Genomic DNA, 18,693 nt, shown 5'->3' with positions numbered 1-18,693 from the left:
GAAATCAAAGATGCCAGCCCTTCTCCTACCCTACTGGAATCCCTGCAGGCCCTCTCCCATCAGCCCCCTTACTGTCATATTCTCTCTCTCTCTCTCTCTCTCTCTCTCTTTCACACACACACACACACACACACACACACACACACATACACACAAACACACAAGGCTACCACAGTGGCTCACAAACACCTTGCTTCCTAAGCTTGGGGAGCATTTTTGAAATGGAAAGCTATAGCTCACAAAGCTCCACACAGACTTCCCTGCTCCCAGAGCTGGACATGGTGGGAGTATGGACAATTCAGATTCTGCCACAATTGCTCCCAGAGAGGCCAGGAGTGGAGAGGAGTGTGTGTCCCTATTCTGACTTAGATTCCAGCCCCCAACTGGCCCACCAGGACTCACACTCTTCCTTATATTCTTGCCAGGCTTCACTCTAGCCCTCCTTCGGTCTCCCCACATCCAAATATTCAGTTCCCATTTTGGCACATCCCAACAGGCAGACCCCACAGTCTCTCCCACTGTCCATATTCTCCTTTCTTGAGCGGACCGAGGACTGAAGGCGATAGTTCGGGAACACAATCCGACTGGGGGAGGAAGCCAGGGGAGTCGGCTCCGGCACGGGAAGGGGCCGGGCTGTCCTGTCGGGGAAGTGGGAGGGGGCCGTGGCGCCGAGAGGGAAGCGCCTATCGCCCCAGGCTCTGAGCCACTAGTGTAGCACTGAGCCTGACTCCACAACCAGCTTCCCAGCTGCGGGAGTGTGGCGCGCAGTGAGTTGGGGAAAAGTGGGAACCCAAAGCCTTGCAGCGTCAACTCCAAGCCCTGTCTCCCCGGTGATGAAACTTTGCTAAGGCACCTCCACAGCCTGAGTTTGCGGGAGAGGCTGGGGTGAGCAGGGAGTCCGGTCACCGCCAGCTGGGAGCCAGTTGGGAGCGGGCTGGGAGGCCGAAGGGAGCGCCTGTAAACTGACCGGGATTGCCTCAAGTTTGGGGGCGCAGAGGGAAGGGCCTTGGGGCAGGTGAGAAAGACACCGTGGAGCCGGTTGGGCTCTGAAAGTTATCCAGCGTCCGGTCCACCCCAGGCCTGGGGCTCGGGACAGGGCTACCATGGCGCGCCTCTTCAGCCCCCGGCCACCCCCCAGCGAAGAAGACCTCTTCTATGAGACCTACTACAGCCTGAGCCAGCAGTACCCGCTGCTACTACTGCTGCTGCTGATCGTCCTCTGCACGCTAGTGGCGCTGCTCCTCGTCGCCTGGGCCAGCGGCAGGGTGAGATGGGCCTCTGGTTCTGGGGCATGCTCCAGAGCTGCGACTCTGCTGCAGCCCAGAGAAGGGTAGCTGCCTAGTTGACATTTTGGGAGTTGGGATTTGTGGGATCTTCTTTTTCAATGTTCTCTTTACTGGGAGCGGGAAAAGAAGCATTGAGCCTTGTTATGAACTGTGGTGACCCTGGGCAAGTCACAACACCCTGTGGGCCTTGGTCTCTGAGTCTGCCCAGGAAGGTTAACTGAGTCCTGGATATTTCCCATTTCACTCTAACAGAATTCTAACAGACCTTATAAGTTTTTGTGGTCTGCTGATTCTAGAACAATCCAATACCGGATTTTCCAGTTTTCCAGAGGGGAAACTCTACTCAAGCTGCCGGAGGAAATAAGTTTCTGGTTTTCTCTCCCACATTGGGAATGTGGGATAGACTCCCAGAAGGCACCTTCCATCCCGCTTTCATTTAGTCCCCAAAGAAACCCATTTTTAGTTTTTCCTTTGAGGAAGAAGAGGTCTTCAATTGCATTTCTGGTAATATACTGCTCCGGGGTTTCTTTTCACTCCTTGGAGAAAAGGTGGGGAAGTCACTGGGTGCGGCCAATTCACCCGAGTCCACCCCCAAAGTCCGGAAAGAGGTGGGGACAAAGGGCGGGGACCGAGGGGGACTACGCGTCAGGGCAGGGGCAGGTGGCGAGATCTTAGTCCTCCGCGGCTAGGGAGGTGCGGGACCAAGGCGGAGCCCAGGCGCCCCCTGCTGTTTCCCGCCAACCCCAGGCTTCCAACCTCTGGCTCCTTGGGCGGGGATTCTCCCGAGCAAATCATCCAAATCATCTGATTTGGAGACTTTCTTTCCTAAGTGCCATCTTGTGAGTTAAGATTGGTCACTTATTTCCAGAGGCCAAGAGGGTGCTACAATTCCCGTTTGAAAGATAGAAAACTGAGGCGTGGAAAGATCATAGATTGACAAACAGCCAGCCTGGCGTTGAAGCCTGTTCTGGGTAGATGTTGCAGGCTTGCAGCATCATGCAAACAAAATAATAGGTCGAACGATATGAAATTATCGATCCCTGTCGATAAAAACAGCAGGACATAGACAATTTCTTAGAGTTCAACCTAATATGAATGGCAAGCAGAGGGGTCATGCTTCTTTTGTACTTAGGTTTGAGGTGCCCTTTCAGAACTGCCGTGAGGGGTTATCTATTCTTCCTCTATCTAGTCGTCCCTCCTCACCTTTGGTGAGCTTCCCAAGCTTTTTTATCTTGCCTAATGCACTCTTTCCCCACAGGAGCTGACCTCAGACCTGAGCTTCCTGACCACAGTGCTATGCGCTTTGGGTGGCTTCTCCCTGCTGCTGGGCCTAGCTTCCCGGGAGCAGCGACTCCAGCGCTGGACTCGACCCCTGTCAGGCCTTGTGTGGGCTGCACTGCTGGCTCTAGGACACGGCTTCCTATTCACTGGAGGCATAGTGAGCGCCTGGGACCAGGTGAGAGGGATGGCAGGCAAGGGATGGAGGACCACCTTAGCCTGGACCTGGCCCCAGGCCTTGTGAAGCATAAGTAGGCCTTTTGCCACTCCCACCCTGCTCCAGGTGTCCTTTTTCCTCTTCATTATCTTCACGGTGTATGCCATGCTGCCCTTGGGCATGAGGGATGCTGCTGCTGCAGGTCTCACCTCTTCTCTCTTGCACCTGCTGGTCGTGGGGCTGTACCTTGGGCGGCAGCAGGACTCCCAGCCTTCACTGCTGCCACAGGTAAGAACACAAGTAGCCCAGGCAGTGCCCAGGGCCAGCTCTGCTGCATTTGCTGAGCTATGACTGCGGTAGGGTGCAACACTGAGTGCAAGATACAAACACAAATCCCACAGATACAAATACAGATCCCCTTGGTGGAGCTGATACACCAGTGCAGATACCTACTGATACCAGAAGAGGGCTCCGGACCCAAAGGGAAAGACCTCATGGCTCTTAAGAGAGCCAGATATGGAGATACAGATGATGGAACCATCACAGAGAATGTAAATCAGGACTTGAGTAGTTCTGTGCAGCTACAGTGGGCAGAGGATAAGGATGGTGGGATGGTATTCCATATATGCAGAAATTTCTAGACCTAAGAGCCCATAATGGACCAACAGTCAAGAATCTACAGCAGGGAAGATGAATGACCCTAGGGATGCTTAGGTCACTAACTATAGAGCCCAGAAGGTCTTGGAGACCAATTCCAACTACAGACTCCCCCAGCTTCACCTGGGCACACACCTGTAATCCCAGCAACTTGAGAGGCTGAAACATGAGGATCGAAAGTTTAAAGCCTCCCTCTGAGGGTACTCCTCACCTACAGCTGGCAGCAAACGCAGTGTTCTTCCTGTGTGGCAATGTGGTGGGAGCATACCACAAGGCACTGATGGAGAGAGCATTGCGTGCCACATTCCGGGAGGCACTCAGTTCCCTGTATTCTCGCCAGAGGTTGGACACGGAGAAAAAGCATCAGGTCAGCTGGGCCTAGAAAGAGGGTTGGGACCAGTGCTCAGAGAAAAGAGTTGTTTAGATTACACAAGTGGGTTTTTTCACAAGCTAAGTGACTCATTCGATCTTCTATGGCATTTTCTCCTTTGTATAAAATGCGGCTATTGCCTATCTTGGAAGGTTGTTGCTAAACTCAAACAAGCTGAAACTTAAGATGGTTATGAAGTGAAGAATTCTAATCGAGGTGTTAGTACTGAGAGTTCAGTCCCTAAAGGTGATTAGTCAGGATGGGGTGCTGGAGCATGGCTGGCCTTGTGCCCTGGCGGGCCTCTGGGGGAGCATCCTAGTAGAAGTGGAGCATTCTGTGGGCTTCTGGGAGACTTGGGGGCTGGGGCTCCTGGTTTTAGGGTATAGGATGGTTGGTGCTCAAAATGACCTCCTCTAGGAACACCTTCTCTTATCCATCCTACCTGCCTACTTGGCCCGAGAGATGAAGGCAGAGATCATGGCACGGCTGCAGGCTGTACAGGGGTCACGACCAGAGAGCACGAACAATTTCCACAGCCTCTATGTCAAGAGGCACCAGGGAGTCAGGTATGAGGAAGGATGGCTGAAGGGGAGAGCCTGTGGGCTGAGACCCTGACCCCACTGATGTGGTCTATCCTGTGCAGTGTACTATATGCTGACATCGTGGGCTTCACGCGGCTGGCCAGCGAGTGCTCCCCTAAGGAACTGGTGCTCATGCTCAACGAACTCTTTGGCAAATTCGACCAGATTGCCAAGGTCAGAGAGGGCCTCCTTCCCCACTCAGAGATCCTCAAGTACCCCATCCTGGGGAGCCCCTTCCAAGGATAGCTTTTGTCTTCTAAGATCCCAGTCCTACCTCAGAGCCCCAGATACTCCCTTGGAATTAGGAGACTCTCTCAGATATTCCTAGTCTGAAGCTACTCACCATACACCTCAAACCTGAAGAGACTTTTCAACCTCTCTCCAGATGTCACAACCATAATGCCCCCAAGTATGCTTAAAGCTCCAGCATAGGTATCTCTACACTTTATGTTCCAAATCCCAAATGCCAGTAATCCAAGATTCTCAGGGGGATGAGGTAGAAGGATGGCAAGTTTGAGGCCAGCATAGACAACTAAGAAAGACCCTGTGTCAAAAATTTAAAATATAGCTAGGTGCGGTGGCACAAGCCTGTAATCCCAGCAACTTAAGAGGCTGAAACATGAGGATCACAAGTTTAAAGCCAGTCTCAGCAATTTAGTGAGGCCCCGAGCAACTTAGCAAGATCTTGTCTCAGAATTTAAAAGAAAAGAAAATAAAGGGCTGGGGATGTTGCTCCATGGTTAAGCACCACCCAATTCAATCCCTGGTACAAAAAAAAAAAAAAAAAAAAAAAACCTCAAGTAAACCTTAAAAAGGGCTGGGAATGTGCACCCCTTGTTTCATTCTAAGTACTGGATGAGGGCATGTATTTCTAAAAAAAAATTTTTTAAAAATCTAGAGAGATTTTCAGGTCCTCCAAGTTGAGAGAAGTTGGAGAGGGAAGAGAAATTTCTGTCCTCTGCAACCTCAGCAGCACTTAATCAAACCCCAGGATTCAATCTATGTTATTGCACCCCTTCAAGCCCTTCCATACTGAGACTGCTTCCATCCAAATCTAGTTACACCCTACACACACCAAACTAGGGAGAACCAGAGACACTCCAGAATTTGGGAATTCTTTCTTAAAAAAACATCCACAGGAGACACTTTAATTAGCCCCATATCAAATTAAGGGAGTCCCTAGATCTGACCTTGATATTCAGAACCTCAAAGACTCTCAGGAATACCACATTCGCTCCCCACTTTTCTCAACTCCCTCCGACCCCTCTGACCTCTAATCAGGATCCTCTATACACTCCCCTCACCACATTACCAGGAACATGAATGCATGCGGATCAAGATCCTGGGGGACTGTTACTACTGTGTCTCTGGGCTGCCCCACTCGCTGCCAGACCATGCCATCAACTGCGTGCGCATGGGACTGGACATGTGTCGGGCCATCAGGTTAGCATGGGCAAGTGGACAGGAGGGATACGGAGGGATGGATGTGGGAGGGGACAGTCAGGGTGGTGGAGTTCTCCTTGAGAGAAAGAGGAATGTGGAATGGACAAGGCTAAAGGCAGGACTCAGACTGTACCACACACTCTGCTCAGGAAGCTGCGGGCAGCCACTGGTGTGGACATCAACATGCGTGTAGGTGTGCACTCAGGCAGTGTGCTCTGCGGAGTCATCGGGCTGCAGAAGTGGCAGTACGATGTCTGGTCCCATGACGTCACGCTGGCCAACCACATGGAAGCTGGTGGTGTACCAGGGTGAGACCTGAGGCCCCAGGCAACCACGCAAGAGATTGCCCACATGCTGCCACCCTTTTCATAGTTCCGTAAGATGAACACAACCCCATGTGGAGCTCATGGAGATCCTGGGGCATGGGGGGGGGGCACCCATTGTAACACAGGGCCTTTCTTGAAGTCGCTCTTGCAGGAATGATCTTTGAAAGAAATGGAAGGTTTGGAGGCCCTCCTTGTTGACTCCTACTACCCTCTCCTTCCAGACGAGTGCACATCACAGGGGCTACCCTGGCCCTGCTGGCAGGGGCTTATGCTGTGGAGGATGCAGCTGTGGAATCCCGGGACCCATACCTTAGGGAGCTAGGAGAGCCTACATACCTGGTCATTGATCCTCGGGTAAAAGACCAGGAACCCCATGGACTACACCATACTAACCACCTACAGGCAATAGGCCTGATCTCTTCTTCTATGTCAGGGGTTGAGTTCCTGGGTACTAGTGGAGGGCAGGGACAAAAGCCTCTCAGGGGACTGGGGAGAAAAGGGGAAATGTCTGTGATCTTTATTCTCAGTCTTCCTGTGCCCCAGGCTGAGGAGGAGGATGAGAAGGGAACCGCAGGAGGCTTACTGTCCTCTCTGGAGGGCCACAAGATGCGCCCATCACTACTGATGACCCGCTACCTGGAGTCCTGGGGTGCGGCCAAGCCTTTCGCCCACCTGAGCCACGTAGACAGTCCTGTGTCCACCTCTACCCCTCTCCCGGTATGTGCACCTCCATTAGAAGCCCCAGCACAACAACCCCCATTGTCCTCAAGTCCCACTCCTAGCATCCCTCACCACTGGACCAGTGAGTCACTGGAAGATTGTGATATCCCAAGGTCATGAACTGTCTGGTAGCCCCAGCCATTGGTCCAGCCTGTCCTTGCACTTCCTTTTGTGGAAAGAGCAAAGACCACTGCCCTCGAGCTCACCTCAGAGAAGATGCAACATGTGCATTGTTCCTCAACCTCCCCTTGCCTTGACACCACAAAGGAAGTATACACTCTGCTTCCTCCTGTCTCACTCCAGTGCTGCACACCCATCACAGCAGGAGATGTCACTGCTTAATGCAATTCCTACAACTACACGCTCTCTTCTTTAAAAAAAAATTAGTTGTAGATGAATATAATATCTTTATTTTTATGTATTTATTTTTATGTGGTGCTGAGGATCAAACCCAGGGCCTCACGCCTGCAAGGCAAGCGCTCTACCACTGAGCTACAAACCCCACCCCTCTTCTTTAACTCCCACTAGAAATGGGGAGATGGGGTCAAATTAGTTGTTGCCCCAATTCCCCAGAATTTGTGCATGGATAAAATGAGTGGAATTGAAAATCACACATGGCCTTGAAGCAGGAAGTCACCATGAACAGGAAGGGTAGTAGGGAAGGAGAGGTAGTCACCCACCCCTTGTCTAGGTGGAGCTAGGGTAGGGCCAATCACTGCCAGATTCCTTATGTAGCACCTGGAGGTAACTAGTGATCCATATATGGGTAGAGGAGCCTGCGTCTACCCTGCAGGATGGCTCTTGAGGTTGATGCTCCATGATGAGCTGTCAAAACCCCCTCATACAGGGACTCTGGTCATGTTCCTAAAGGCATGTGCCAGGGTAAAGTCCCTGTCCTCTCAGCCTGCTGTCTCTCATCTTTCTTAGACTTCCCCATATCTGTTCAGCCTTCCCATCAACTTTCCACAGATCTCCCTGGAATCTCCCTGTTGGATAGACTTGGTTGCATTTATAGGATGTCTTCAGAGTACTTTTTCTTTTTTCCATTCTTCCTCCTCTCCCATCCAGCAGGAAAGAAGGCCAAAGAACAATGAACACTGGGAAGTCAGGGAGCATTGGCAGCAGTGGTTCAGGAGAGGACTAATTCTTAGTCTTAGCATGGGGAAAGGGAAAGGTCAAGGATTAAACTGGCAAAAGGCAGAGGAAGGAAGAATTCAAAGCCCCACTGACTATTTCAGGATTAAATCTCCAGGGTAGGAGTGGAGTTGTGTGCGGGGTTTACCACAAGCCCAGTACCGCAAGATGACCTTGGGTGCAATTCCTGTGGTAGGAATGCCCACCAGAACCTACGATAGACCTCCTGTACACTCTGGTGTGTAGACTGGAATATATCAGAGTAAAGGAACAGTCACCCCTCTATCTCCTAAGGCAGGACCTTGCTAGCCCAGAAATTCCACTTCTCAATCCCTGAAGTTCCAGGAACTCCATCAAATGTTAGAAATCCTACCAGGCACTGTGGCAAATGCCTGTAATCCCAGAAGCTAAGGAGGCTGAGGCAGGAGTTTGAGGCCAGCCTGGGAACTCAATGAGACCCTGTCTCAAAATAAAAGATAAAAAGGGATGGGGATGTAGCTCAGCGGTAGAGCACTTCTGGGTTCAACCCCCAGTACTTCCCTGCCCCCCCCCCACACACATAAAGAAGTTCTGAGAGTCACCATCAGCCTACTTTTAAACAAGGTAAAACTTTGATTGAGTGTGGGCAGTATTTGTATATACCATTCATCTTTGTGTGCTCTCCAATTTGTGTGTGCGGGGGGTGGGGGGGCAGGGGCAAAGAACTGGGAGCACTGAGGATGGAGCCAGGGCCTATGCATGCTAAGCAAGCACTCTACCACTGAGCTATACCCGAAGGCCCCCTTTATATTAATTTTTTTTAGTTGTTGTTGGACCTTTATTTCATTTATTTACTTATATGTGATGCTAAGAATTGAACCCAGTGCCTCACACATGCTAGGCAAGTGCTCTACCACTGAGCCACAACCCCAGCCCACCCCTCCATATTTTTGAGCACCTATTGTGGCAGATACTAGGCTAATTCTTCTTCTTCTTTTTTTTTTTTTTTTTTTTTTTTTTTTTTGGTGCTGGGGATTGAACCCAGGGCCTTGTGCATACAAGGCAAGCACTCTACCAACTTAGCTATAGCCCTAACCCTAGGCTAATTCTTGAGAAGATTCAAATAAATGTTTTCCCTGCCATTAAATAACTTACAGATATTGGAGGATAGGTAGGTAGTTTGAAAAAAAAAAAAGGTGCATATATCAATGCCTAGATGGGTCCATACAATATCCCCTCCCCCAACCCCTCGTTCCACATACCGTGTTTTGGTTTAGGGGAAGATGTAACCCTGTGACCTTACTTCCTTCACATGAACCAAGGAAACAGGAAGGAATGAGGAATGGTCACTATACTGCTTGACTGGACTATGGCCCACTGTACTTCATACTCTCCTTGAGCAGTTGCTTTGCATGCTCATTTTCCTATTTCTTCATACCCTGCATTCCTTTCAGTGAAGAAGAGAATATCTATAATCAGGTGGATTTCCTTTCCTCTTTTCTTCTTCATTCCTTGTTATCCACCCCCACCACTTCTCAGCTCAGCCTGGCTAATCTCACAAAAGGTCAGAGTCACAATATTCTGAAATGTCACTTCAGTTTAAATTAACAAAGTTTTTTTTCCCTCTTTTGGCATCCAATGGTGATGGGAAAGTCCCTGCCTTTGAATTTATGCAGTCTTTAGGAAAGGGAAACACAGAATCAACAGCCCATCATGAATATAAAAGACAAAGGGTCGCTGGAGTTAAAAGTTATGGAAACTATGAGGAAATAAAGAGTATAAGACCCTGGGGGTCTCTAGTCAAGAGGAAACTTTAAAGAATAAATGGTTTGAACTGTTCCTTTAGGGAAGAAGGGATTTGGTGGGGAAGAGAGAAAAATCAGTAGAAACAGATGAAAAAGCGAGATCCAATGTCCAAGGTCAAGGACATGCACAGAGCATACAGTACAGTTTGTGATCTCCCTCACTGTGGAGGTGACACTCACTGCTCCCTCATGTTCTCCCAACAGGAGAAGGGCCTGGCTTCTTTCAGCCCCCAGTGGAGCCTGGACCGGTAAGGAGACCTGAACCATTTTGACAATGGAGCTGACTGGGTGACCTATCTCCATTCTCCCTGGTGCGGGGGCTGCAGTTTTTGCTCAGATACTTTGAGAATCTCCATGGTGATAGATTTGTTTGTCACCATGCAGGAGCCGGACCCTCCGGGGACTAGATGATGAGCTGGACACTGGAGATGCCAAATTCTTCCAGGTCATCGAACAGCTCAACTCACAGAAGTATGGAAAGCAAAGATGACTGGGTGGGCTGCAGGCCCCAAAGTCATATGGTGGAAGAGGGATGATGTTCCCCTGAGGGCCTGGAGGGAAGTGAGGAATTGTCCTGGAGGGAAGACCCACCTGACCACCTCCTCCTGCTCTCTCCTTTGCCCTGCCCTCCCCTGCCCTGCCTGGTCTTCTCTGGTGCTTACTGCCCTCTGCCCTACCTCCCACCAGACAGTGGAAACAGTCAAAGGACTTCAACCTGCTGACACTGTACTTCCGAGATAAGGAGATGGAGAAACAGGTAGGCTGGGGAGAGGGGCACCAAAGGATTTCCCATCTTTATTTCCTTGGTCCTTCCAGAGAGGTCAGGCCTTGTATGTCCCCTCCCCTCCCCAGGTCTGCTAAGTCTTTGACCCTGGGGTGGGGATGAGAGCTTTTGCCTTTCTCATAAAGGACAAATTATCCAGTAGACTGGATGATTATTGGGTGGGAATAGGAGGTATGGGCACAGTTCCTTTAAGAACTGGTAGGGACTACATGGAACTGAACTGGAGGGAGAGCTATGAGGCTAGTGGTAGGCAACTGTCAATGCCCACCTACCTGTTCCCTTGCAGTACCGGCTATCTGCCCTTCCTGCTTTCAAATACTATGTAGCCTGCACCTTCCTGGTTTTCCTGTCCAACTTCATCATCCAAATGCTGGTGACAAACAGGTGAGAGCACCAGTCAAGGGAGGTCCTGGCTGTCATACACTGACTGATCTCCTTGCCCTTCCTGACCCCTGACCCACATATTCTTCCTTCACCCCTTCCCTTCAGCTTCAGGCACTTACTAAGGAAACGTGTTCTGGAGAACCAGGGATAACCACAGCCCTCATCTAAATATTATGTACCCAAGCACTTTCACCTGCTCACCTCTTTGGGTGCTAACATCATTCCCATGAGAGCAGTTGTATTCTCATTGAGAAGCCCAAATCTCATAGTAAATGAATAAGTTTAGAAAGTTCACCCTCATAGGGGCTGGGGATATAGCTCAGTTGGTAGAGTGCTTGCCTTGTATGTACAAGGTCCTGCGTTCAATCCTCAGCGCACGTGCGCGTGCGCGCACACACACACACACACACACACACACACACACACACAAGGGACGCCCTTGTTCCTAGTCCATTGCTATGAGGGGTATAAGTCTTGTTCAAAACTCGCCAGAGCTGGAAGCAATGGTACACATTTTTATTTATTTTTTTTTTAAAGAGAGAGTGAGAGAGGGGGGAGAGAGAGAGAGAGAGAGAGAGAGAGAGAGAGAGAGAGAGAGAGAGAATTTTTTTTTTTAAAGAGAGAGTGAGAGAGGAGAGAGAGAGAATTTTTAATATTTATTTTTTAGTTCTCGGCGGACACAACATCTTTGTTGGTATGTGGTGCTGAGGATCGAACCCGGGCCGCACGCATGCCAGGCGAGCACCGCTTGAGCCACATCCCCAGCCCCATGGTACACATTTTTAATCCCAGCCATTTAGGAAGCTGAGGAAACAGAATTGCAAAATCAAGGTCAGCCTAGGCAACTTAGTGAGAAACTGTCTCAAATAAATTTTTTTTTTGTAGTTGTAGATGGACAGAATGACTTTATTTTATTTGTTTATTTTTATGTGGTGCTGAGAGTCGAACCCAGTGCCTCACACATGCAGGCAAGTGCTCTATCACTGAGCCACAGCCCCAGTCACTCAAAGTAAACTTTTTTTTAAAGAGCTCAGGATGGGGGCTGGGGTTGTGGCTCAGCGGTATAGCACTCACCTAGCACGTGCAAGGTCCTGGATTCTATTCTCAGCATCACATAAAAAAATAAACAAAATAAAGGTATTGTGTCCAACTACAACTAAAAAATAATTTTTAAAAGGGGGGCGGGGCTCAGGATGTCACTAAATGGTAAAGTACTTGCCTAGTATGTTCAAGGCCCTGGGTTTAATCCCTAGCACTCACACTGCCCATATGTGCGTGAGCATGCATACACACACACACATACACACACACACACACTCAGCCAGGTTAAAGAGCTTTGGCCCAGAAATTGGACTGATACAGTCTCAGCCACTCTTGTGAGCATCTCCCTTCAGTGTTGTCCCCACCCTATTGGTTCCTGTTCCACCTAAACCCTGTCCTAGACCCTTCAGCTTTCTCAAAATACCAGCACATAATGTTCTTTATCAGCCTGGACCACTTTAACTAAACTAGATCCCCAGGAACACCTCTAACCCACCTCCCCCTGCCACCTCCCAACTGGCTGCCCTAGCACCCACACAGCACAGAGAGCCTATTCTAGCACTTCAAAGCCTCCCTTGGTTTTCCCATAGGCCCCCAGCTCTGGCCATCACCTACAGCATCACCTTCCTCCTCTTCCTTCTCCTCCTCTTCATCTGCTTCTCAGAGTACTTGACGGTAAGGTGGATGGGGGTGGTAGGGGCAAGCTGAGCCAAGACATGACCTGGCTTGAAGAATGTAACCCAGCCCAGTGGTTAAGACACCTGTGCTCCCTCCACAGAGGTGTGTCCAGAAAGGTCCCAAGATGCTGCATTGGCTACCTGCACTGTCTAACCTGGTAGCCACACGGCCTGGACTGCGAGTAGCCCTGGGCACTGCCACCATCCTGCTGGTCTTTACCATGGCCATCACTAGCCTGGTGAGGGCAAAGGAGGCCCTATTCACCTCCATCAGTGACTGAAAAGGGATCCCTGGCTCTGGGAGAGCAGCTGAATTTAGGCCAAAAGAAAATGTTGTAAAAATATAAAGGAAAAAATTATAGACTCCCACAACCTATCATCTGAGCATTATTGTTATTAATAACACATTGACATCTTTCCTAACTTTTTCCTATGTGGGCAGATACTTATTACTTTATTTAGTTGGCTGATTTTTACAGAACTTACAACAGTTCCTAGAATTCTATCTGTGAAATGCACCAGGAAATTATCCCCCAGCCAAGATACAGAAAAGGAAGCTAAGGCTCAGCGAGGTTAAGCAACTGGGAAGAGCTGAAAAGGTGCATCCATGGTAGACTAGTACTCAGGATACCCTCCTACACTCCCTTCCCTCAGTGAGGACCCAGGCTGAGGCTTGCTCACCAACCAGAAATAACAGAATCTGCCTTTTGTGGGAGTCTGGCCCTAACTCATCCCTAGGTTGGCCAAAACTCAGCTAAAGCCACCATTGTGCCCAAGGAGCTGCCTGCCCCCTCATCTTCTCATCTCCTTCTGCAGTTCTTCTTACCAGCATCATCAGACTGCCCTTTTCGGGGCCTCAATGTATCCTTCATGGCTTTCAACCTCTCCTGGGAACTGCCCGGTTCCCTGCCTCTCATCAGCGTCCCAGTGAGTATTCTGCACAGCCCTGCATCTCCCTCCCCAGAGCCTTCCTCAGTAACCCCACCTCTAGAGTTGAGGCACACTCCTTACTATGGATTGGAACTGTGTCTGTGTGGATGACATTCCTGTCCCCCTGATAGAACCTGGGCCCTAGAAAGAATAGGACAGGAACCCTTGGGTGTCCTATGGGACACGCCCACTCCTGATCACCTTGCCCGGCCCCACAGTATTCCATGCACTGCTGTGTGCTGGGTTTCCTCTCCTGCTCCCTCTTTCTGCACATGAGCTTTGAACTGAAGCTGCTGCTGCTCCTGCTGTGGCTGGCAGCCTCCTGCTCCCTCTTCCTGCACTCCCACGCCTGGCTGTCTGACTGCCTCATCGCTCGTCTTTATCTAGGCCACATGGACTCCAGGTATGCATGGCTACTGGATGGAGGTTTTCAGGACCTCAGGGAAGGGGGTCAGAGAGGACACAGCAGAGCTGTCCTGGCCTCACTAACCTGAACCACCCACAGGGCAAAGGAGGAGGGGGGCTGAGGGGTTACATGGACAAGGGAAGAAGGGACAGGGAGGTGGCCATCAGGAAGGGGCAAAGCAAGGGACAGCCCTGATGTGTGGCCTCCTTAGGCCTGGAGTGCTGAAGGAACCCAAACTGATGGGAACTATTTCCTTCTTCATCTTCTTCTTCACCCTCCTTGTCCTGGCTCGGCAGGTAAGTCCTTAGCTCAGCCCTCTAGAGTCTGCCTGTGAATGGTGAATCTGGAGTCCCCATATTGGTGACTTGTTCTCTCTCATCTCCAGGGTTAAGCCCAAGGGGTGTGCTCTTTGGAAGCTTCTAAGTGAACCTTCCTGTTCCCTTTCTTGCTTTTTCACTTCCCAAGAGGAGTGCCCTCAAGTTCTCTGGTCCCTATTTCCCCCATCCCCAAATCTGGGAAAGGCCCTGCTTTATTTAGTTGGCTGATTAAATCTGTGGCCAGTTCCACATACCCTAGTTTGAATCTAGTTTCCAGAATACTCTCTCCAAGGAGAGTTGCCCCTTTAGCCTTACCTCTACGCTGCGGGTAGGGATGTTTCTAGGCATTGTGGAGTGGGGACATGAACACTCAGGAACTGAGGCTTCCCCTGCACTGTGGCTCTTCATGGTCCCCTGCTGACCCTCCCTAGAATGAGTATTACTGCCGCCTGGACTTCCTGTGGAAGAAAAAGCTGAGGAAGGAGCAGGAAGAGACAGAGACAATGGAGAACCTGACCCGGCTGCTCTTGGAGAATGTGCTCCCTGCACACGTGGCCCCCCAGTTCATTGGTCAGAACCGGCGCAATGAGGTAATTCCTTATCTCTGGCTCCTAAGCCCCAGATGCCATAGGGAGTATGTTTGGATGAAAGCCTGGGCCCTTGTCCCATCCTCTCTGGACTCCCCCACAGTGGGTCAGACATTCATCAAGCCCTGTCCCTGTCAGGCAGGTGCCTCCATTTTTCACAAGATTTTGAACTCTGTCTTTGGTGAGGACAGAATTTCTGCATTTCAAGTTCTTACTTGGGAGCGTGTCTTTTCCAACTCATTACCACTCCATACGTTTCTTAAGTTTAGTCACGTGTTGATGATAGTTGTCTGGAGGATGTAATTCATCCATCTCTCTAGACTTAGTTTCTAATATGGTAGCCATTAGCTGTATATGGCCCTTCTAATTTAAATTTAAATTAATTAAAATTAAAAATTCAGTTCCTCAGTTACATTAGCTACATGTCAGGTACTCTATAGCCACATACGATTAGTGCCCATCATATTGGACAGCACATGATGGCAGAAATTCCTGTTGGATGCTGCTGCTCTAGATACTCAGAAATCTTGCTACCATCAGACCACTGGAAAGTTATTGAATTTTGCACTATCTTTTTTGTGCCACCATCACCTGACCCTCTTTACTGTGGAAATATTCTTGTCATATACTAGAGGAAGTTAAAAGAAACACTTCAAGAGCTATTTCACAGACTTATGTCCCTACCACCTACTCTCTGATCTCAAAATCAGAAGTAGTTCTACTTCTGGTTTCTTCTCTTGTGGACACAGGAAATTTTGTAACTGGTTCTGTTTCTTTCTTCACATTGGCTGTTAGAAAACTCAGAACTGGAATCTAGGATTAACAAGGACTTCATGGCACCCATTTTGTGAACTAATCTCAGCCCTGCTTCCATCTTTATCATTTTACTCTAATTTTCCCTTTTTCTCATACTCACTGTTGATGCTTTATTTTGTGTTCCAAACTTTGGCTATTTTTGTAAGCTGATTTATCTGACTTAACATCTTTTAGCAATAATTTAGCAATAATTCCCACTGACATGATCCCGAGTCTAAGAGTGAGTCCCTTCATATATATAGCTATGAGGTTATCCTGACCCCAAATCTCTTGTCTTTCCTGGAATCACAACAACACCAAATCTTTGATTCCTGAGTCATATCCCTAGGGTAACCTGGCCCTACTCCTTTCCCTCCTTCTCAGTGCTTCTTAAATAGAGGGACAAGGAGTGTGGCTTCAGTGAGGAGGACCCCGTACAGACCCAGAAAGGGAAAGCACATGACATACACCCCTCCCTCACCTCAGCCTCCTGCCCCCTCCAGGACCTCTACCACCAGTCCTATGAGTGTGTTTGTGTGCTCTTCGCCTCAGTCCCGGACTTCAAGGAGTTTTACTCGGAATCCAACATCAACCACGAGGGGCTAGAGTGTCTGCGGCTACTCAATGAAATAATTGCTGATTTTGATGAGGTGACAACTCCAAAGGCCCCCCAGGACCTGTGTCCTGGATTCTGGAATTTCCACTAGTACCTCCTTCTACTTTACTTTCTGGCCAATTCTATCCACCACTCACAGTACCCCCTCTCTTCCTCTGATACCACATATCTACTCCCTCCAGCAAATTGCTGACTATCAACTCTCTTCTTCCTACCACCATCCCCTACTCTACAGCCTGGTCCTTTAGCCTCCAAAGGCCTGAGGCTGCGCTTCTGGGAGAGGGGAGGGTGAAAGCAAGAGAGACTAGAGACAAGGCCTCTTCTCTGTACAGCTGCTCTCCAAGCCCAAGTTCAGTGGGGTGGAGAAGATCAAAACCATTGGCAGCACCTACATGGCAGCCACAGGCTTAAATGCCACCTCTGGACAAGAGGCCCAACAGGTATAACAACCCTTCCTTACCTACCAACCTTCCTTTGGGCTCTCACTGGTGGTCCCATGAGTGGGACTTATTCCTGTGCCCTCATTGGCCCATCCTGGTGGGCGGGCCCATTGCCAGGATGCTGAGCGAAGCTGCAGCCACCTTGGCACCATGGTGGAATTTGCAGTGGCCCTGGGGTCCAAGCTGGACGTCATCAACAAGCATTCATTCAACAACTTCCGCCTGCGTGTGGGTGAGAGCCCCCCCCTTGTTGGGGCAGTGTGGTATCTCCTCACCTTCCCAAGCTCTCCCCACTCCAAGTGCTTTGTTCACTGCACTGCACCCCATCCCTGGACCCCCTCGCCAGACTCACTCCTATGAATGAAGCATAAAGCTGCTGGGCCAGGAGCTAAAAGGCATGCCCCCCTCCTTTCCCTCAGACCCAATCCTCCAGCCCCAGAGACCCCTCCTCTCCTTTAAGTCCCCCCAGGTCCTTCCTCCTTCCCAGTTCCTTTAGCTTCCTCTTCCATTTTCCCTCTTCAAAGTTCCCCCCATCAAGCTGGTCACAGTGGTGCATGCCTGTAATCCCAGTGACTGAGGCTGGAGGCTGAGGCAGGAGGATCGCAAGTTCAAAGCCAGCCTCAGCAATGGCAAGGCACTAAGCAACTCAGTGAGACCCTGTCTCTAAATAAAATACAAAAAAAGGGCTGGGGATGTGGCCCAGTGGTCAAGTGCCCCTGAGTTCAATCCCTGGTACCAAAAAACAGTTCCTCCCATCAGGGTTCCTCTTTACCATTTTCCTTCTCAGGACTGAACCATGGACCAGTAGTAGCAGGAGTGATTGGGGCTCAGAAGCCACAATATGACATCTGGGGCAACACAGTGAATGTGGCCAGCCGCATGGAGACTACAGGAGTCCTTGGCAAAATCCAAGTAACTAAACCACATTGGAGGCATGTGGGGAGGGGGATAAGGATAGGCATGCCCCATACTCCCTCATACCGCCCCCTCCAATTGCAGGTGACTGAGGAGACAGCCCAGGCTCTGCAATCCCTGGGCTATACATGCTACAGCAGGGGTGTTATCAAGGTCAAAGGCAAAGGGCAGCTCTGCACCTACTTCCTAAACACAGACTTGACACGATCTGGACCCCCTTCAGCCACCTGGGCTGAGACCTCTCATCCCTTCTAAGATCCTCAATAAAAAGACTCTGGAGGGCTGGGGTTGTGGCTCAATGGTAGAGTATTTGTCTAGCATGTGTGAGGCACTGGGTACAATTCTCAGTTCCACATAAAAATAAATAAAATAAAAATCCATTGACAACTAAAAAAGATATTTAAAAAAAAGACTCTAGGATGTCTAATGCCAATTGATGTCAGAAGTGTGGATGTAGCTGAGAATCACCCCTCAGTTTCTTTTTAGGTTAAACTGAGTATGTATACATGTGTGTACACATGTACCTAAGCAAGTGGGAAGGGAGTGATTGTTTTCACTAGCTCAGGAGAGGACTCTCTTGGCCAGCCTGCCTACATACTAACCTGATTCCAATATTTTGTATACCTTGAAAACTTAAAGAATTTTAGGCACATAATTCAAAACAAAGATATGTCCTTTCCTGCCCCTACTCACAAACACTGGAAAGAATTTCCAGGAAAATGACATGGAACTTTTATTCATTCAATATAAATGCAGAATGGGCAAGAGGCCTACAAAATAATCTATTAGGTTCCTTCCAGTCTCAGCTGCTATTTTCAAATTGTCCCACCATGCTTTCTTGTAAAGACCTGTAGACAATTTAGGGGTTCTCCTGTACTCAGGGCCATTGGATGACTGCCTTGCTTGCTTCTGCATCTTTCTATGCAAATGCTGATATAAAACATGTGACTTAGGTCAATGCTTCATTCTCACCTGCTCATATTTTGAAGTCCACAGGAGATATCTTAATACTCTGCATTTGTTACAGATGTTGCGCATGGACTTTTGGTTTTCCTATTCTCTCTC

At 49.5% G+C, this 18,693-nt stretch overlaps 1 protein-coding gene across 4 annotated transcripts; it reads left to right on the top strand.

The window, feature by feature from the left end:
- The first annotated feature begins 702 nt into the window (after nucleotides 1-702).
- Nucleotides 703-17,966, top strand: Adcy4 (adenylate cyclase 4). Of its 4 annotated transcripts, XM_026406069.2 has the most exons (25): nucleotides 703-1,265; nucleotides 2,545-2,742; nucleotides 2,848-3,009; nucleotides 3,596-3,745; nucleotides 4,166-4,314; nucleotides 4,392-4,503; nucleotides 5,645-5,772; nucleotides 5,922-6,080; nucleotides 6,320-6,452; nucleotides 6,642-6,815; nucleotides 9,941-9,984; nucleotides 10,121-10,207; nucleotides 10,424-10,493; nucleotides 10,807-10,904; nucleotides 12,536-12,620; nucleotides 12,724-12,861; nucleotides 13,439-13,549; nucleotides 13,771-13,955; nucleotides 14,170-14,254; nucleotides 14,707-14,865; nucleotides 16,161-16,307; nucleotides 16,606-16,713; nucleotides 16,831-16,945; nucleotides 17,501-17,625; nucleotides 17,713-17,966. In XM_026406069.2, exons 1-25 carry the CDS (start codon nucleotides 1,104-1,106, stop codon nucleotides 17,881-17,883), a joined length of 3,255 nt encoding a protein of 1,084 aa, XP_026261854.2. In that variant the 5' UTR covers nucleotides 703-1,103; the 3' UTR covers nucleotides 17,884-17,966. The 4 variants fall into 4 exon arrangements, with proteins under 4 accessions (XP_026261854.2, XP_026261855.2, XP_026261856.2 ...); XM_026406070.2 differs by lacking the exon at nucleotides 3,596-3,745; XM_026406071.2 differs by lacking the exons at nucleotides 16,831-16,945; nucleotides 17,713-17,966 and having other exon boundaries at nucleotides 17,501-17,585.
- The last annotated feature ends 727 nt before the right edge of the window (nucleotides 17,967-18,693 follow it).

This window comes from Urocitellus parryii, chromosome 6, assembly GCF_045843805.1.
Source record: "Urocitellus parryii isolate mUroPar1 chromosome 6, mUroPar1.hap1, whole genome shotgun sequence".
Classification (NCBI taxonomy): Eukaryota; Metazoa; Chordata; class Mammalia; order Rodentia; family Sciuridae; genus Urocitellus; species Urocitellus parryii.
Note: the sequence above shows the minus strand (reverse complement) of the source record. Positions and strands in the feature narration are given on the sequence as shown.

Excerpts from the sequence above, each read along its gene's own strand:
- Adcy4 (XM_026406069.2), top strand. The coding sequence starts at position 1,104 with ATGGCGCGCCTCTTCAGCCCCCGGCCACCCCCCAGCGAAGAAGACCTC. Across the intron at positions 3,010-3,595 it reads AGCCTTCACTGCTGCCACAG|CTGGCAGCAAACGCAGTGTT; the intron begins GTAAGAACACAA and ends CCTCACCTACAG. Across the intron at positions 6,816-9,940 it reads CCACCTCTACCCCTCTCCCG|GAGAAGGGCCTGGCTTCTTT; the intron begins GTATGTGCACCT and ends TTCTCCCAACAG.